This window comes from Uloborus diversus, chromosome 7 (genome assembly GCF_026930045.1).
Source record: "Uloborus diversus isolate 005 chromosome 7, Udiv.v.3.1, whole genome shotgun sequence".
Lineage (NCBI taxonomy): Eukaryota > Metazoa > Arthropoda > Arachnida > Araneae > Uloboridae > Uloborus > Uloborus diversus.
In genome coordinates, this window is record NC_072737.1 from 141,647,768 (window position 1) to 141,666,358 (window position 18,591).

The following is an 18,591-nucleotide window of genomic DNA, read 5'->3' on the forward strand; positions in this document are numbered from 1 at the left end:
CTTGAGTAAACAAGTTTCAGGTACCCCTGAATTTTGCTACACCTTATTTTTTTTTTTCAAACGTATGAACAATTACAGGAAGAGTGGATTCAACTTTCTAGCTTGGAATGGAGTCATGACTAAATGTATACAATATGAATCTTATTTTATTGTCACTTAGATAGGGGGTTCGGGGGTTTCTCCTCCGTAAAATTTTTGAAATTATAGTTTTAAAACCAGTTTTAGACGATCTTTGGTAATGTTTTGGGGATAAAAGGTTTGGTGTGCTCTTCTCGGTATATTGAAACTTTAAGAGCCATTATTTTGAAGTTCAGACAAGGTGTGGCAGTGACCATTTTTGATTTTTATAATTTTTTTATATGTCAAAGTAGGTCATGAGAAGTGAACATTCTGAAATTTTTAGCCTTCCGAAAATTTTTTTTCGCTTGTTAAAAATTATCAAAGTTTGACGTATTGCAGCGCTTTTTAGAAAAATTCTAAAAGTCGCGTTTCAGTGCGCTTTAGCTCTTTACAGAAACACCACCCCACGGTTATGTTTATATTTATTGGTTGTACTGTATCTAGTGATGATGACTTCATAGTTATTTTGGTTGGGGGTTGTTGCTTTCTTCAGATAAGGGGTCGCAAAGTATGGATTTTATCCGTTTTCGCACAAGTTGAACCTGCGTTATCTCCCCCAAAAAGCCACCCCCCGAAAAAAATGTAACATATACTGAAAGTTTATACTATGAAGAGAGTAAATCACACAAAATTTGTTTGAGGTTTAATTTATTTTAGGAGAAAAATACCCTGATTTTTTTCAAATTATCAAAAATTGTGCTTTTTTGATCGCAATTAACTCAAAACAGCATCACTAGGGAAAAAAACCTTTTATATATTATGGTACCTGGCTATGTGTAAAACATCATGAAAAAGAAAGCAGCATGGGATCTCTTCTTGTTTCCCAGAAAATAATTTTTTTTTGGTAGCTCATTTTATGCGTTTTCTCGTACGTAAAACATGTGTCCAGTATGCAGATTAAGTCTTCTAAAACTTTAAGGATGTAGCAAGAATGTATATATGTGTGTATAGAGAAAGAAAAAGACTAGTAATACTTTATTTTTCTGATTTTTACAAATTGATGGTATTTTAATTGCAGGTAATTCAGAAAACGATAAATCCATATCATATATATATATATATATATATATATATATATATATCTGCTTCACTTTCCTCTAAATGTCTATTTTCTATGTCATCTTCAAATACCTCTAAAAGGCTATCAGTTCTTGATAAATCAGTATTATTCGCTTTTTCTTGCTTGGGATATCAGCTAAAAACAGTTTGAATTTGACTTTTTGTCAGATATTCGTTCGGTTGGGATATTTTTATGTCTTCAATCATCTTTGTTCTCATTGCATGTTCTACTTGGTCGGACGTCTGTTTTCTGCCGGTTTTTTACCATAAAGGAACTTTTCATAAAGAAATTTTATTTGTTTCAATGAAAATTGTGTTCTTTTACGAGTTGGGAGAGCCCACCCCTCACATGAGATTTCCAAAATGTTTTCTTCTTTGTTTTCTCTTTTGTTGCAGAACATGCAATGAGAGTAGAGATGATTGAAGACATAAAAATATTCCAACCGAACGAATATCTGACAAAAAGTCAAATTGAAGCTGCTTTTAACCGAGGTACAAAGGAAAAAAAAAGCGGATAATACTGATTTATCAAGAACCAACAGCCTTTTAGAGGTATTTGAAGATGACATAGAAAAAAGGCATTTAGAGGAAAGTGAAACAGATATTGTTCATGATATTTCTTCCATTGCTACGCCCATAAATAAGAAAGAAATTTTTTGGGATTGATACGATAAATCTATATATATATATATATGTGTGTATATATATATATATATATATATGATATCGATTTATCGTTTTCTGAATTACCTGCAATTAAAATACCATCAATTTGTAAAAATCAGAAAAATAAAGTATTACTAGTCTTTTTCTTTCTCTATACACACATATATACATTCTTACTACATCCTTAAAGTTTTAGAAGATCTAATCTGCATACTGGACACACGTTTTACGTACGAGAAAACGCATAAAATGAGCTACAAAAAAAATTATTTTCTGGAAAACAAGAAGAGATCCCATGATGCTTTCTTTTTCATGATGTTTTACACATAGCCAGGTACCATAATATATAAAAGGTTTTTATTCCTAGTGATGCTGTTTTGAGTTAATTGTGATCAAAAAAGCACAATTTTTGATAATTTGAAAAATATCTGGGCATTTTTCTCCTAAAAAGAATTAAACCTCAAACAAATTTTGTGTAATTTACTCTCTTCATAGTATAAACTTTCAGTATATGTTACATTTTTTGCGGGGGGTGGCTTTTTGGGGGAAATAACGCGGGTTCAATTTGCGCGAAAACGGATAAAATCCATACTTTGCGACCCCTTATCTGAAGAAAGCAACAACCCCCAACCAAAATAACTATGAAGTCGTCATCACTAGATACAGTACAACCAATAAATATAAATATAACCGTGGGGTGGTGTTTCTGTAAAGAGCTAAAGCGCACTGAAATGCGACTTTAAGAATTTTTCTAAAAAGCGCTGCAAAACGTCACACTTTGGGAATTTTTAACGAGCGAAAAAAATATTTTGGAAAGCTAAAAATTTCAGAATGTTTACTTCTTATGGCCTACTTTGAGACATAAAAAAATTAGGAAAATCAAAAATGGTCACTGCCAAAATTTCCGTTTTTTGTCTGAATTTCAAAATAATGGCTCTTAAAAGCGCAGTTGTAGATAGTTAACGTTGTGTGAAAGAGGGCTTTTCCTTTGTTTTCAAAATTGTAGTTCTAAAAACGCAGTTTTAGACTATCTGTGGTAATGTTAGGGAAAGAAGAGATCCTAGGGCTTGTCCCAGGAAAATTTCCAAAATTAAAGTCTTAAAAACGCTATCTATGGTTGCAGGAAAAGCAACTTTCTGAAATTGAAGCTCTAAAATCGCAATTGTAGCGAACGTTAAGAAAACGAGTTTTTGGAATCTCTCCCGGAATTTTCTCGAAATTGAAGCCCTGAAAACCAAATTTAACACGATTTTTTAATGATGATAACGAGAGTAGGGGGGGGGGGGGGCGCTCCACTTAAATTTTCGAACTTGTAGCTTTAAAAACGCAGTTTTGATAGATCGGGATAATGTTAGTGGAAGGTGAATTTTAGTGCCATTTCCCCGGCAATTGTTTGAAATTGATACTCCAAAAACGCAACTCTAGGCTTGTCTGATCATGTTAAGGAAAGAGGGAGTAATCAGGGGCTCTTTTCTATGAATTTTTCAAAATTGCAGTTCGACAAACAGTTTTAGATGACTCTTGACCCGCGCCAAGCCTGATCGGCGCAGTCGTGCAAATGTATTTTGAGCGCCTTTAAGCAGTGGCGTTTGGCGAAAATATAGTCAACACCTGAAATCAGGTTATGTAGACAAATATGACGTAGAAAAATTACGTTTAGCATTTAATTTTTAAAAAAAAACAATGTGTAAAAATGTTTATTTAATTTTGGATTACAGTGTACGATTTCACTTCATATCTTGAAGTTATTTGGAGTTCAGTAGGTCCTCTGATATGCTAATGCGCTTTGGAAAAGAAAATATTTTAAATATCAAAGTTATAATGTGTCGCTCCAAAAAATCTCTCTAATATGTAACTGATGAAAAGTTAATCAAACTTTTATGCCAGTTAAAATATGACAACAGGGTACTGTTTCTAAATTGAAATATAAAGGATATCTCGTCTTAAAAATCTGAAACTGAAATTAATTCCGGTAAAACCAATATTTTTTTAATACGGAATTCATTGAATATGACATCTAAAACAAATACATTGCCCAAAGCTTTTTTTTTTTTTTTTTTTGACACACAAATAGTGTTACAGAAAAAGAGGGGGAAAGGGAGGGGAATCGAGTAATTATGGTCAAGTCGTTACTTTTTGGAACTAAAAAGATAGCCAAAATTGTTGTCTACAATATGAAATATTACGCACAAGTAAAAAATATGCAAAAGGGCTTACAATATTGTTATGCATGATAACATGACATAGTTGATATTCCACGAATAATGGGGTAAATTTCTTTATTTCTTCCTTTTTTTGAAAACTTTCACATGAAAAATGTGCAGATTTTTTTCTAAGTGGGGCACCGAATTTTGCAAGGGCCCGGGTATCACTTTGGCTTTATCGGACCATGGATATAATGATAAATTCATTCTTTTTTTTTATTGTTAAAGAGATCCCCCCAATTTGGAGCATTTTTGATTGTTAGAGCCCGGCGCCTTTTTGAGTCTGGCGCCGTCGTGCGCCACACAACCTCGCACATAGGGACAGCGCGGCCCTGCTCTTGATGATAAAGAGGGTGTTCTTCTGCCGCTACAGTGGGGGCGCTCTCCTGGAAGTTTTCCAAAATTGAAGTTACATATCCAAAAAAGATGGATCAGACACACCATGACAGATATGTCATGAATGTCATGTCGGAAATGCTCAAAAATGGATTCAGCTATTCAGCACACATCGAAAATCAGAACTCGAAAATTTTAATGAATCAAATATCCTTCCATACATATCAGATATAGAAGAAAGTAAATATGATTTACGAAACATAATTTAAACACCTTAAGAACAGACTGTTCTACCTCCATCAGCGAAAACCAACGTCACTGAAAGTTTTAATAAAAATCATCTAATGATAAATTGAAACAATCAGTTTAAAAATTGTAGAGAAGATGGGAGTAAAATGAAATAAAAAATTCTTCACAAACTTAAGCTAGTTAATGAAGAAAATATATTAATTTTCAATTGGAGGGATAAAAAATAAGTTATTCGCAAACTTCAAAACTACTTTTTAACGATTGTCGAGGTGCAAATGAATATATGGAAGACTAGAGCATACTGGTCAGAATTATTGCAAGCAATAAAACATTTTTGATATCTCTCCCTCTCATCATTTTTACACACGCATTCATCATGCAAAATTGTGCTACTTCCAGAAAATTTATAAAAAATTGGAAAGAAATAAAATTGTCTGATCCAGCTTTGAAATGGACACTAACTCCATGCCGTCTGTGATGTTTCCTTCATTGAAAAAGAGACACGGTTATTAAATTTTGGAAAGAGTACCAGGGCCGTCGCTAGGTCAAAAAAACGGGGGAGGGGAGGGGGTACGCTTTTGGTGGCCCGTTAATTGTTTCAAACGCATGATCCAATATGCAGAGAGTGAGAGAAGATTCGGCTTCTGGTTTAGCAGGGATAGCCATATTACTAGACCTTAATACTAGCAATATAAATTTAATCGTAAGGATAATATTCAATCAGAATTAAGAGGTGTCGGAGGGCTACCTTCTTGCATTATTTCGAAATTGAAGACATAAAAATGCAGTTTTAGACTATATTTTAAGTTTGGAAGGAAGGGGGAGAGGAGGTCCAGGATAGCCTCTCCCGATAATTTTTCCAAATTTAAGTTCTCAACACAATCCTACGTTATATATTTAATTATGTTCGGAAGAGGGGGTCTGGGGCTCACCCCCGGGAATTTTCAAGATGGTTATTTGGAAAACACAGTTTTAGACGACCTATGGTGATGTTAAGGGAGGAAGAGACTCAGGGTCATCTTTCTATTATTTTTCAAAATGCAAACTTCAAGCACGCATTCCCAATTGTGAGTTATTTGTGATTGTGACACGTAAAGGGAGGTCTGGGGGCTCTCCCCCGGGAAAATTCTGAAAATTGTAGTTTGAAATATGTAGTTTTAGATGATCTATGGTGATATTAAGGGGAAGAGAGATACGCCCCCTCCCCCGAAATTTTTTGAAATTTTGAAGCCTTAAAAAACGCGATTGTAGACTCTTTTTTGTTTGTTTAAATTTAGTGCACCGCCAGTTTCTTGAAATTAAAGCTCCGAAAACGTAATTTAAGCCAACCTTCGATGGAAGGGGGAGTTTTGAAGGAGCTCGAGACCAGAAATGTTTCGTAATTGAAGCACTAAAAGCGAGATTTAAGACATTTTTCGATGATGTTGGCGGAGAGAGAGATGGGGGGGGAGCATTCTCTCGAAAAAATTTTAATGTGTTGAAAACGCAGTTTTAGAAGTTTTTCGGTACTGTTAATGGATAGAGAGATTTGGCGTCCTCCCCTGGCAAATTTTCAAAATTAAATTCAATTAACGCAATCGTAGACAATTTTAAATACTGTTCGAGGAGTAGAAGGTTTTGGAGATCTCCCTCGAAAAATTTTCTGAATTGAAGCCTTAACAATGAAACTTTTAAAGATCTTCGGTAATATTTGAAGAACGACAGTTTCGGGATACCTCGGGGAGTTTTTTTTAAATTAAAGTCCAAAAGACGAAATTTATTCGACCTTGAATGATGATGAATGATTAATCGAGAGGACGTTTCTCTGAGTTTACGTTGGGAGCACTCCTCACAGCTTTTCGAAATTGCAGTCCTAAATACTTAGGTGTAGGTCATCTTTAATGACATTAGGGTAAGAGATGGGGTTTTGAGAACGTTTTCCCGGGATTTTTTCAAAACCTAAGTTTTAAAAAAACTCACTTTCAGGCCAGCTTTGGGGACGTAAAAAAGAAGGGTTTGGAGTTCTCCACTCTTTCCTTTCAGTTTGGCACCTGCATCTCTTGATCAAACTTTGATTTACTTACGATTTTTACATTCAAACATTTAGAACTTTTGCTGTGAGTATTCATCATAATACTTTGAATGTCTCTTTTTCTCTATCTCTATTTCAAATTTATTTCGGCAACCAATAGATTTTTCTCCACTTAGCAATGATTTTCAGAACATTTTTCATCAAAAAAAAAAAAAAAAAAAGAAAAAAGTATATACATATGGGAATGTTTCGGCCACCCCCCATCTTATGGTCTGTCCTATTTATATATGTATTTTTATTTTTATTTAACTGCAGAACCATGAAGCATGGTTTTGTATAACCAGGGCCGCCAAGAGACAAGGCGTGCAACACGTTAGTTTGGTCGCCTGTCGTCCTCCATCCCATTATTCAAATTTTACTCTATGCACAATGATTTTAATTTGAGCCGAGCCCATAGTTTCCCGATTTGACAGACATACGCACTCTGCGGGCCGAGTGAAAGAGTGTACTGTACTGAATACTTTTTTTTTTTTTGTGTCAATAAAAATGTTTTGAAGTGCACATTTCTGAGGCTTTTACTTACTCATGATAAAAGAGAATCATGGATGTTCCTAAATTGTATTTTAAGATTAGTTTTCTATTGAAATTTGACAGAAAAAAAATACTTTTTGTCACTATTATTTCACTTGTTCATTTATAATTACTATTTTAATTTTTTAAAACAACGAAGAGTTTTCCTTTTTCTTCGTTAGTTGCATTGCTAAAATGAAATTGGCGGCCACACTTCTGAAAAACAGAGAGGGGAGGGAGGCTTGCTACAGAGACGGGCCTGAAAGTACGCGGAAAAAAGTATAATTAATGCTTCTACTTCTTGTTGAATGAGTTTGAATATTTTTTCTTTCCAAAATTCAAAAATTTCATGTTCTAAATTTAAAAAACCTTCTGGAAAAAAAAAATCCCCCCCAAAAATTTTGATGGTGCAACTTGCGCCATAATCCCCCCCCTGTTGGCACCCCCTGCAAGCATGGAAACTTAGCAGTACTAAAAAAAATGAAGGAAGAGTCAAATATATTTATGTTTTGCCATTCAATTCAATGACAACCATTAAAACGTTACTGAACTTAAATGAACATGAGATGTCAGCTCTAAAACAAATTTTTATAGATTGATAAAACTGTACTTATAGCTACATAACTATTTCAGAAAAATAAATGGGGAATAAAAATAAACCTCTCTGGCTACTGAAGTTTTTTATAAAGTAGTTTCCAAATGCTCAGGGTTGGGGTTTTGGACGTCTGAAACTGGTTTTTGGACAACATAGGTGGTTTTTTACTGTCCAAAAGTGTCTTAAGCTGCCTAAAAGTACATTAAAGCTAAATGGGTCTAATCTAATCAATTCATAGTTAAAACAAACTGACTAGTCAAACTTATAACTCCCTTCCTTTGTGTGTCGGGGGTTAAAAATAGTTTGAATTAATTTCAAAATATGAAAGAACAAAAGAGGAAACCATGTTTGAAGCACAGAGTGGAGGGTTCCATTGGGCTTTAAATGTGAACGTGATATTTCTCCCAGCCAACATGACAGTCAAAATACAGCTCCTTAGGAAAAACATGGTCTCCACTCAAAAAAAGAACTTCCCTGACTTTTCCAGGATGATTTCCATACCCCAAACAAAATTTTTCCATGTGCGTTTTTAAAGGTTAGTTTAGCTACTTTTACTATTTTTTAATGGTTGGCTGCGCTTACGTGGCATTTCATACATGTTACGTTTTTATATTTCAAACTATTACATCCATCCTTCAAACAGGCTTTGTTTTTTTTTTTGGGGGGGGGGGGGGGGGGGGAACTTGTAAGTTTTTGTCTTTTGGGAATTTTTGAGAACTTTTAAGAAATTACTTCATTAAATTTTTTAAACATCAAATACATCTCTTCACATAGGAAATGGGCCATTGATTTACCAGCTTAGAATCTTATTTAAAAAACCTTGCAATTCTGATGCAACTGAAATTAAGAAACCGAACTTTGCTTCCAAAATTTCACTGAACTTCAACATTGATTTTACTGTGTCATAGGTATTTGTATTCAGTTCAACATTTGCAACCTTTGCCTTTTGAACAAAGACTTTTAAGTGTGGCAAAATGTCTAAAGCTCTTTGTGCAACAACTTAGCTCTCTACCCCCCCCCCCCCCCGAATCGAACAAATTTTCAGTGTAAAAACATTTTTGTTATTGACATTTTCAGTTTGTTTGGCTCTGATTCAAGAGGAATTATCTTAAAGCATTTAACATACGTAAAGTTGACAAACATCTCTACAGAGATAAACTACACAAACACCTAAGTAATACTGAAATTGAACAATAATCAATAAACTAGTTACCCTCTTATCTTAGTATGAATAGCTTATCTAGAACTAGTATGGGAAAACTTAAAGAGTTTTTCATAGGTAGTTGCAGAAGCAACCAAACTACCATTGTTGGGGGGTGTAAACTTCTCAACCTCCAAGGGAAAATGGAATGTACAAAATTAAAGAACAATAGGTGAGGTTGAAGAACTAGTTAAAGGAACAAAATATATATTTTTTAGTAATTTCTAGTTGCATGAATTTCTGAACAAATTCATTTTACTAAACTGCAAAAAAGGAAAACAAATCTTCTGAAACGGGTTATAATTAAAAAAAAAAATTTCGTTTTCTGCATACAAAAGAGAAACCTCCTTGACACTTCTAGATTTTCCATGTTTACCAGGTGAGATGACACCCTGAGAAATAGCTACTTTGAAAACCTAAGTGGGCATTATAATGTTTTTTGTGGTTTGGAAAAGGAGATAAAAGTATGTTGCCAAAATATTTTGAGCAAGTAATCCCTATTATGGACATATTGAAAACTTAATCTAGAGAAATAAACTTTGTACCACTAACACCAATTCCTTTTTTGAATAGCAACTGATTTATTAAAATTTTAGACATGTGATAATAGTTTCTAATTTCAAGGAACATTTCCCCATATAATCAAATACCCCGCTTAATCTGATATTATGTGTGGGTATCAATGGTATTTGTTTAAGCATGGCCAACAGAGCATAAAAACTTATGCAACATGGAAATTGTGGGGATGAACAAATTTAGCAACATTTATCTTATTTTGTACAAATAACAGTCTATCACTGTTATATTATAGGTATTGATATCGTGGACATTTCGCGGCACCCCTCACCTATCCAACGGCACCCCAGTGTGTCGCGGCACCCAGTTTGAAAGCCCCTGAGCTAAGCAGTGAGTGTTAAATGCTCACTGCGCATAAATTTTCACTAATCTGCAGCTAATTTAATTTTTACTTCACTACAGTTCACTGCAGTTAATTTTCACATAAATCTGTTTTAATAAAATTAATTATTTTAAGCTGGTATTAAAGAATATTGACACATTTCACATTAAATATGGAAATTTTTATAAAAGGTTCTGAAAGTCTTGTAAAAAAAAAATTCTGCATCAACCCAAAATTGATTTGTGTTAACGGTGGTGCCCCTCCCTAGGAGCAAGGGTGCACCTTCCTAAATATCGCAAAGCCCCTCCCCCTCATATCCTCCTCAAAATTTTAATGGAGCAATCTGCCCCATGATTCCCCTCCCCCTAGGTGAGTACCCCTAGTGTAACAGAATTTTAAAGAATTTAAAATTTAAACAAGATGTTTGAAATTTTCAAAAAATCAGTTATTTCACACATAAGAGTTGTTAATAATTACAAAATATCTATATGAACTACACCGCCAGCTAAGTCATTCCAGCCAAGGATTGCAGTTTCGTGCTTATTAGCACTCATCAGCCCGGCTTAGGAAGTGACTGAGCTGGAGGTGAAAAACCTCTTAAGGAAGCCAAGAGTGCCAAACAAATTGGTAGCTAATACTGGCATTAGCTACCAGTTAGTTAGGTTAGCAGATTAGCTGGACTACAAACTGGTATTAGCTACCAGCTTGTTTGGCACTCTTGGCTTCCTTAAGAGGTTTTCCACCTCCAGCTCAGTTAAATCCTATATGCCGGGCTGATGAATGCTAATAAGCACGAAACTGCAGTCCTCGGCTGGAATGACTGAGCTGGCGGTGTATTTCATGTATTTCTGCCTTAGCCCTGGTTATAGGGCAGTAAGTTACTGAAAATTACAAAATACCTATTCATATATCAGCCATAACAATCAGAATGCACCAAAGAGACATTTTACCTGTATATATAGGTTGATCCCACGTTGTTGCCAAGCCCCAAGTATCCACTATTCAAAGATATATCTAACACATTAATGTACTTCACAGCACTATCTTCTTTGATTGGAAAATTTGAAAATACTGTCATACTTGGGAAATGGACCTTCAAAATAAATAATGGGAAAAAAAAGTTTTAATTGATAATAAAATTAATTTTACACAATATTTAAAGTCAGGAAAACTGACAGGAGATAAAGCTAAAATTAAACATTCGCTACAATTGCAAAAAAATGTCAAATTATTTACATTAAAGTTACAATAAAATGAGAAAAACTTACTGCACTTAGTATACCTTTTAAGCAAGAACTGTTTTTAATAAATTTTGAAATTTTGTAACTATTAAAGAAGACAAAGAAATATAAAAGGCAAAGTAACATAAAATCTCAAAACCTTACATCTTTTTTAAAAAAGTTCAAATCAGGTGTGAGTTTTAATCAAAGACTTATTATGGTGTTACTGTATATTAAATACTAAACATTGTTTATGCAGCAGCACTTTTTACTCCATTTTCCCCAAGGGTGAAAATATTCCCTCTTTGGATGGATTTCCGTTTTTTTTTTTTAAACAAACTTTTAAACGGAATAAAACAAATAATAAAATAAAGTAAAAAATCAGTGAATGAGTGAAATCTAGAAAAATTCTAGACAAATTAGCCGTTTATTTGCTTTTGTATTACATAATTAGATTAAAGAATAAACTACTAGTCATTACTTAACAATTACACAAATTATTCTCGAATAAAGTGAGATAATTTGTTATAGTTTTATTCCTCAAGCAACCAGCATAATTCTTTAGTGTGTTTATATTTTCTATTTTGGAACACTTTTTGTGGACAACAATATTTTCCTTTTCAGTATAAAGTTTTGCATTCAGTCCTTTTTATTAACTTAAAAAATAAATTTCAGAAGAGTTCCTTCTTTTTTTTTTCAAAAAAAAAAAAAAAAACATGCTCATTTCTTTTGTAACGTAACCTGTAATACAATAATGAAAAGGCTGTATTTAAGATTGCTGTAGAAGCAAAAGTTCCAATATTCCAACAATTAAAGTTAAAATATTTCCATTTTTTGGTTACTGTTAAAAATATTCAGAATATTTATCAACAACCAGTTTGAAAGACAAATCCCTTTTTAATCTGGAATACTAAATTAATGATTTGTAAGAGAAATAATGATAATTATAATGAGATAATAATAAAAGCCATTTTTTTTTAAATCTGTGCAGATGATGGTTAAAATTGTAGAGAGATAGAGAATAAGGTTATGTGACTACTGGAAGATAAAAGAATTGGGACTTATAACGTGCATGTCCTCTTTTACATATTTGGGGAATAATTTGACTTTTCTCCTTTTAAATTTCAAATTTCAGTTTTCTGGGTTACATAGTGGTTTGATGATGGTCTTTTAGGCTTTTGGGGCAGGTTCAAACCTGGTTCTTGATGGCATTTTTTCTAAGAAGCAGAAAACCTTTAGTGTTCATGTTGCATGATTATGCAGCATGTAGTGATTGCAATACCGGTATTTCGAGCAATTTTTTCAATTTCGTACTACTGGTATTTGCAGAGGTAAAATACGGTATTTTCTGTATTAGCTAAAAATAGTATGTTTCAATTAAAGAATTTTCAATTTAACTTTTTTAATACTTACTTATATTGTAAATATTTATTTCTTTTTCCATGATACAGAATCAAAATCAATCTATTGATGTAAAAATTTGGCTTCAAAAGCACAAATAGAATATCATTAAACAAAAGTCGCGGAAAGATTGCAAAATGTTATTTTACTTGCTAGAAGGTGAGAAGAATCGCATTTTTGTGCACCATGTTTTTATTTTCTCTATTTTCTCTGATCTCTCTCTTTCCCTTTTGTGAAAGTTAATATTGAGTGTAATTTTGAATGTATTTGTCCTATGAATAATTTAGTCCAACCATCAATGGTAATAATAGTTCATGAAAGTTTCTTTAAACATTTTTCTCAACTGAACTGAATTTTGGCAAAAAACATTTTCTTGTTTGTCAAACAAATGGTAATTTTTTGTCACCGGTATTGGTTTGTTGTCATGTCTGGCTCTATACTTGGCAAGATAATATTTAGAACCTGTATAGTGCCTTGAAATTTTGTATAGATGTTAAACCTAATCATTTGAAATATATTTTCAGATATTTACATAATTATAATTGTAAAGAATTTTTAAAAGAACCCGAAAATGAGTAAGAGAAACTACCAAGATCGAATTTAGTCAAGTTTATAGTAAATTTCAAACCATAAAAAGGGCTGATAACAAAAATCAAACACAAACCTCTTCTGCTCAAGAGAAGATGTTAATATTGGATAAGTATCGTCTCTCGGAAAGAAATTACAACCAGCTATAAATCTTTAAAAAATTATAACAATAACAAATAAAAACAGGATTTTTCCAAAAACAACGTGCAATAGACCAAATTATTTGAAGATGAAGGACTTCTAGACAGAAGAGGTGTATTGCGCATTGTTAGCAGTACCACCGACCTGCGTGGATTCAGAAAGAGTATTTTAAACTGTTTTGAGAACTAAATAAGTTCCAGGCTCAGAGACAATCCAATAGATGCACTATGTTTTTCAATATTATTGAATTTTTATTATGACATTTGTTACTTCATTTTATATGTATCCGCAATACATTTTCATAAAGAATACAGTTTTTGTACAAAACTACGAAATTTGGCAACAAAACAATATGATTTCAAGCATTAAAAAAATATCAAAAACCGTTATTAATACTGGTATCATGTTTTAAAAATACTGAATACCGGTATTGAGTTTTTGGTCCGATATTGCAATCCCTAGCAGCATGTAAAAGATCCCCTGAAATATTCTTCTGGCTTGGATATTCTTGGCAAAATTAAATTCTTAGAGCAGATCTGCACCATGAGAGTTGAGGTGTTTTCTTCTGGCTTGAAATTGAGCACCAAAATTAGTAAGAATCTGCCGATAATGGTGCCAAATGATAGAATGGATGCCAGTCCTGGCAAATACACTAGGTTTTTTTAAACTGCAAGGAGTTAATATCCAACCCCATTAGGGACTTTTAAAAAAAAAGGCTTCTTAAAGTTGTGGTTTTGCTTGATTCGCTGCAACAATAATTTTTTGATTAGTTTTCCAGGCTGCCATGTGAGTACTGCTAGGAATTACACGTTAAGAAAAAAATCAGCTTGTCATTCAAAGCAGTTAGTCACACATGTAACGCAAATGAAAAAACAATCAGTAGTTCTATATACAGTCAGACCTCCATATATCGAAGTAGCAAATTGCCGGAAAAATATTCAATATATAGAAATGATCTTATTTTATCATAAAAATCTCCTAAAACATTAAAATTAAAGCTAATTTTCATGCATGAAACCCAATTTCTAATTTATACGAGCATCGAATTAAACGAAAGTTAATAACTGAAAAATTAACAGAAATTACATTTTTGTGCCTTCATACATCTTCATTCTTCGGCAGTTCAACTTGATTCGCAACATGAGGGGATTTTCGTTTTGACAGTGTAATTGAGAGAAAAGTAAAAAATTAATCTACTTAACTTGAATGATTTTTACTGAAGCTAAAAAGACTAGGAATCAACAGACAAAAAGGATAACTTGAAACTGATTTTACAGTGTTACTGGTTACAACTAAGATTTGAAATAAGCTTGAGGGAATTTAAGAACTCCAGAAAAGAACAACAACCTATCTACACACCCCTCAAATCCAGATTTCTCATGAGTTTCTTAGCAACCTTTAGTAAACATAATTTTCTCCCCTAACCTTCATTCTTCATGAGACAAACAGTCTAAAGTGGAAAAAAAAATCTACGAATGTCTCGAATTTTTTTTCGATATGTAGAGATTTTTTCGTTATACAGAAAATTTTTTCTATGTAATGAACATTGAAATTTGCTGGGATTTCGATATATAGAAAATTTTGATATGTGGAAGTTCGATATATGGAGGCTTGACTGTATTTAATGAGAGTAACAAAAATGTAAGATACATACCAGTTTTATCGCAAGAGGCTTATGAGATGAAGATACTGCAAGAAGCTCTGAAGTACAATTAAATTTTGCATTTGTTACTTCTGTAGTTAAATTCTTTAGAACTTTCTGTGGCTGAGGAGAGCTTGAGCTCAACAGCGTATTGTTATCATAGATGTTTACAATGCCAGTATCAGAACTAAAACAAATAGAAAATTTAAGAACTTGAAAATTTTGAAACACGAGTTATTTTGATATAGTAATCCCTGAAACAATTTCATCACAACAATTACAACATATGACACAGGTAATTCGGTTATTTTAGAATGCAGCTAAAAAAAAAAAAAAACTGCTTTAATTCAAAGGCATTATATTGAATGTAATTTTTATACAGTGAAAGGCACGAAATGTATTGTAATTTCAAACCAGGAAAATAAAGATTGGAAAAGTAGTGGTGATTAAATGCAAAGCAAGTAATGACAATTAAAATACTTTCTCTTGTAATTCAATTGTTAAAATTGTAGGGAAAAATGATTTGATTCATTCTTTTTTTTTTTTTTTTTTTTCGGTTTGGATTGAAAAATATACTTCAACACTAAAATTTTCGAGATAAATGAATTTCTTCATGTTTTGCCAAAAACTTCAAATAAGATTTAAAACCTGCAATTAAGTTTTTAAATATTAGCCAAGTTGAATTCAAATAGTTTTGTAAACAGATGGTTATTAGTAAGTATTAACAGATGCAGCTTGAATTGGGATTTTCATTTCATTTGCAAAAAGGAATCAATTAAACAAATTTTCATTAAAGTTTCAAAAAGGTTAGATGAATTTTGCTTTTGAGGCTAATTGAACAAAGTACAATGGTTCTTTTTTCAACTTTCTGTTGTCCATATTTTTTTTATAATTGAAATTTTAAAATAATGATAATAATAGTAATAATAACAAAACAATTAGGTTAGAGTTACAATTTGGGTTATACCAAATGCAAAAATGCAGCCTGTAAAAAACTATTAGTTTTAAACAAAAATATTTTATATATCTGTTCAAAAATCATTTCAATCTCTTTTCCTTTGTAAATTAACACTCTTAAAAATGAAAAAAATGAAAGCCTATTGGATTGACCAAATTGCAATAACATTTACCATATTTTACCAAAATAGTCTGCAAAATGATACAGAATTTATCACTAAATTTCAAACTATATGTATACTATTCATCACTGATTGCATAACAGATCTCTATCAGGATATACACTGCATTTTTTCATCACACACTATGGAGTAGTTCATATTTATTGGAAATACTGAGATTGACATACATACCCAGCGGCCAAAAATTGGTCATTAGGAGAAACTGCTAGTGAGGGTACCAACTATACAACCTTCATCAACAAACTTATGAATGCATTTTCTGGACAACATATCCCACACATATATTTCACCAGTATCTAAGTTAAAAAATAAAGAAATTAAAAAGAATTTTTTTGTTGGTTTTATTATGGAAAATCCTCGTTATATAAAAAAAGAATGAAACATACCACCATGAGAATACATTCTTGTACCATCCTTATTGAATGTGATAGCTATAACTTCTCCATTCATTTTTAAACTTCCAACCCATTCCTTAGTCTAGAAATAAAATTACATTTAAATAAATTAACATTTAAATTACACTTACTTTTGGTACTGTAACCAAATGTTTAATATTTTCCAATTTAACACAAACCATAAATTTAAAAATAAATAAATAAAATGTTTTTAATCTATTTAGAATTACATTTTCTGTTCATGATACAACTATATTTTTAAATACAAATAACAATATACTGAACATAAATTGTAGACTTCGAACAGAACTGATAATCATTATTTTTGGCAGAACGAAAACTGGAACTGAGCCAATATTTTTTTAGTTGAACAAAAACAAAAAAATTACAGTTCGAAGCTCGGCTAGGGAAGCTTACATTATTTACTCAATTGGGACATAATCCAAATAGTAATTTTAATCTGCACTCAGAGCGAATAAGGGCAGAGATTTACTTGATGACAAAATCAGTAATCTCTGTTTACTTGGAAGGCTTGTGAAAGATATTTCAGCCTTTCAGTGGCCTTCAGAGGAACAGAAGTTACCGTTTTTGTTACCAAGTAAGGTAAGGCGATGATTTGTGCAGACTTAAGTGAACCAGACTGAGTAAAGTGAGAGTAGGGATAATGGGAACTTTACTTTTGTTGTCACTAGATGTATATTTCCATATCGCCCATGAATAGCAAGAAATTTCCCATCAGGAGAAATATGGAATCTTCGGACATTTTTCTGTTCCATTCCTGAAATTACATATTTTTAAAAATAAAAAAATTAAAACTAGACATCAAGTATAGATTAAGAAGGTTACCAATGAAAAATCTTAAAAGTAAAAAAGCATTAAATGAAGCAACTTCTCCCTGAAGAATTTTAAATGACAATGCAGGTAGATGCTAGAAATGGATCATGGTTGTCTGTGATTCTTATATCAACTATCCAGACATGGAAAAAAGAAAAAGAAAAAAACCCCCAGCAAATATGTAGAAGTTTCAATTTCTGCCGCATCAGATATTTCACGCTGAAGGAAAAAAAAGACAAAATCTGCTAACTTCATTACGCGCTGGGGTTTTAACTACAGAACTAAAAGACAATACACTCAGTGGGCTTCTAATTTCGTTTCTATACTAGCTATAATTTTCAGAAATGCAGCGGGACAGTTTCATATACTTTCTTCAAGAAATCAAGAAATATAACTCAAATACTTTTACAGATTAAACCTGTCTCTATCCAGTTATTCTTTTAACAAAAAAAAAAAAAAAGAATGTTTTAATCAACGCGTTTAAAATATTAATTTATAAGGAAACGTAATAAAATACTATTCAAAGCATCATCACTTTTGTTTCATAACAGCATTCTGCTACTTTTGAATCACTGAGACTGAGACTAAATCTAACCAATGAAATAACAAAACCAACTTTGTGTACACACTAAACGGGACATTTAACTCTTCTGAATTTTAAGTACGTTTTATGAATAATTAAATATGTTTGATACATATATTCCAAATATTTAAAATACAGAACAGTGTACTTTTAGCTATTATAAAGAAAAGAGGGGCTTTTTATGACTTAGGCTCAAAAAAAAATTCCCCTTGAAAGGGCAGAAACCCCACTGAAGGCTCTGAAACAAATTTGAAGGGACCTACATGGAGGTGCGGATACAGACTACCATTTTAGGAGGGAGGGAGGTCATGCTGAAGAACGACTCCTTCCCTCAATAAAAAGCACCAAATCGGCCAGGAATAAAGCACCTAACAAGGCATAAAGGTAACAAATCAATTTCATAAGCAATAAAAAGAAGTAGTATTTCAAATATTTACTTTCAAAAATAATTAATGAATTGACTGAAATTGTTTACATTTCATTCATAAAATGTTTGATCATAATGTGGACAGATAATATTGTCGACAGTTTAAAGGGGGCGGGGGGGGGGGGGGGGGCATGGTCTTTATGATCCTCCCCTTGTGTCTGCCTCTGCCTACATGTAGGAACAAATATTTGTTGGAACACATTCTGTTAAATAGTTGTTGCATAATTAAAAACTCGATTTCAGACCATATCATGGCTACTTTATGTGAAAAAAATGCCTAAAATTCATTTCAATTCTGATTGGAACTTGATC

The 18,591-nt window shown here is 32.5% G+C and overlaps 1 protein-coding gene across 1 annotated transcript in view; it reads right to left on the minus strand.

The window, feature by feature from the left end:
* LOC129225885 (U3 small nucleolar RNA-associated protein 18 homolog) overlaps positions 1-18,591 on the minus strand; it is a 49,812-nt gene that overhangs the window by 409 nt on the left and 30,812 nt on the right. The window contains 6 exon segments of the mRNA XM_054860415.1: positions 10,860-11,002; positions 14,914-15,088; positions 16,212-16,252; positions 16,254-16,336; positions 16,427-16,517; positions 17,113-17,213. Coding sequence (XP_054716390.1) covers positions 10,860-11,002; positions 14,914-15,088; positions 16,212-16,252; positions 16,254-16,336; positions 16,427-16,517; positions 17,113-17,213 — 634 coding nt within the window.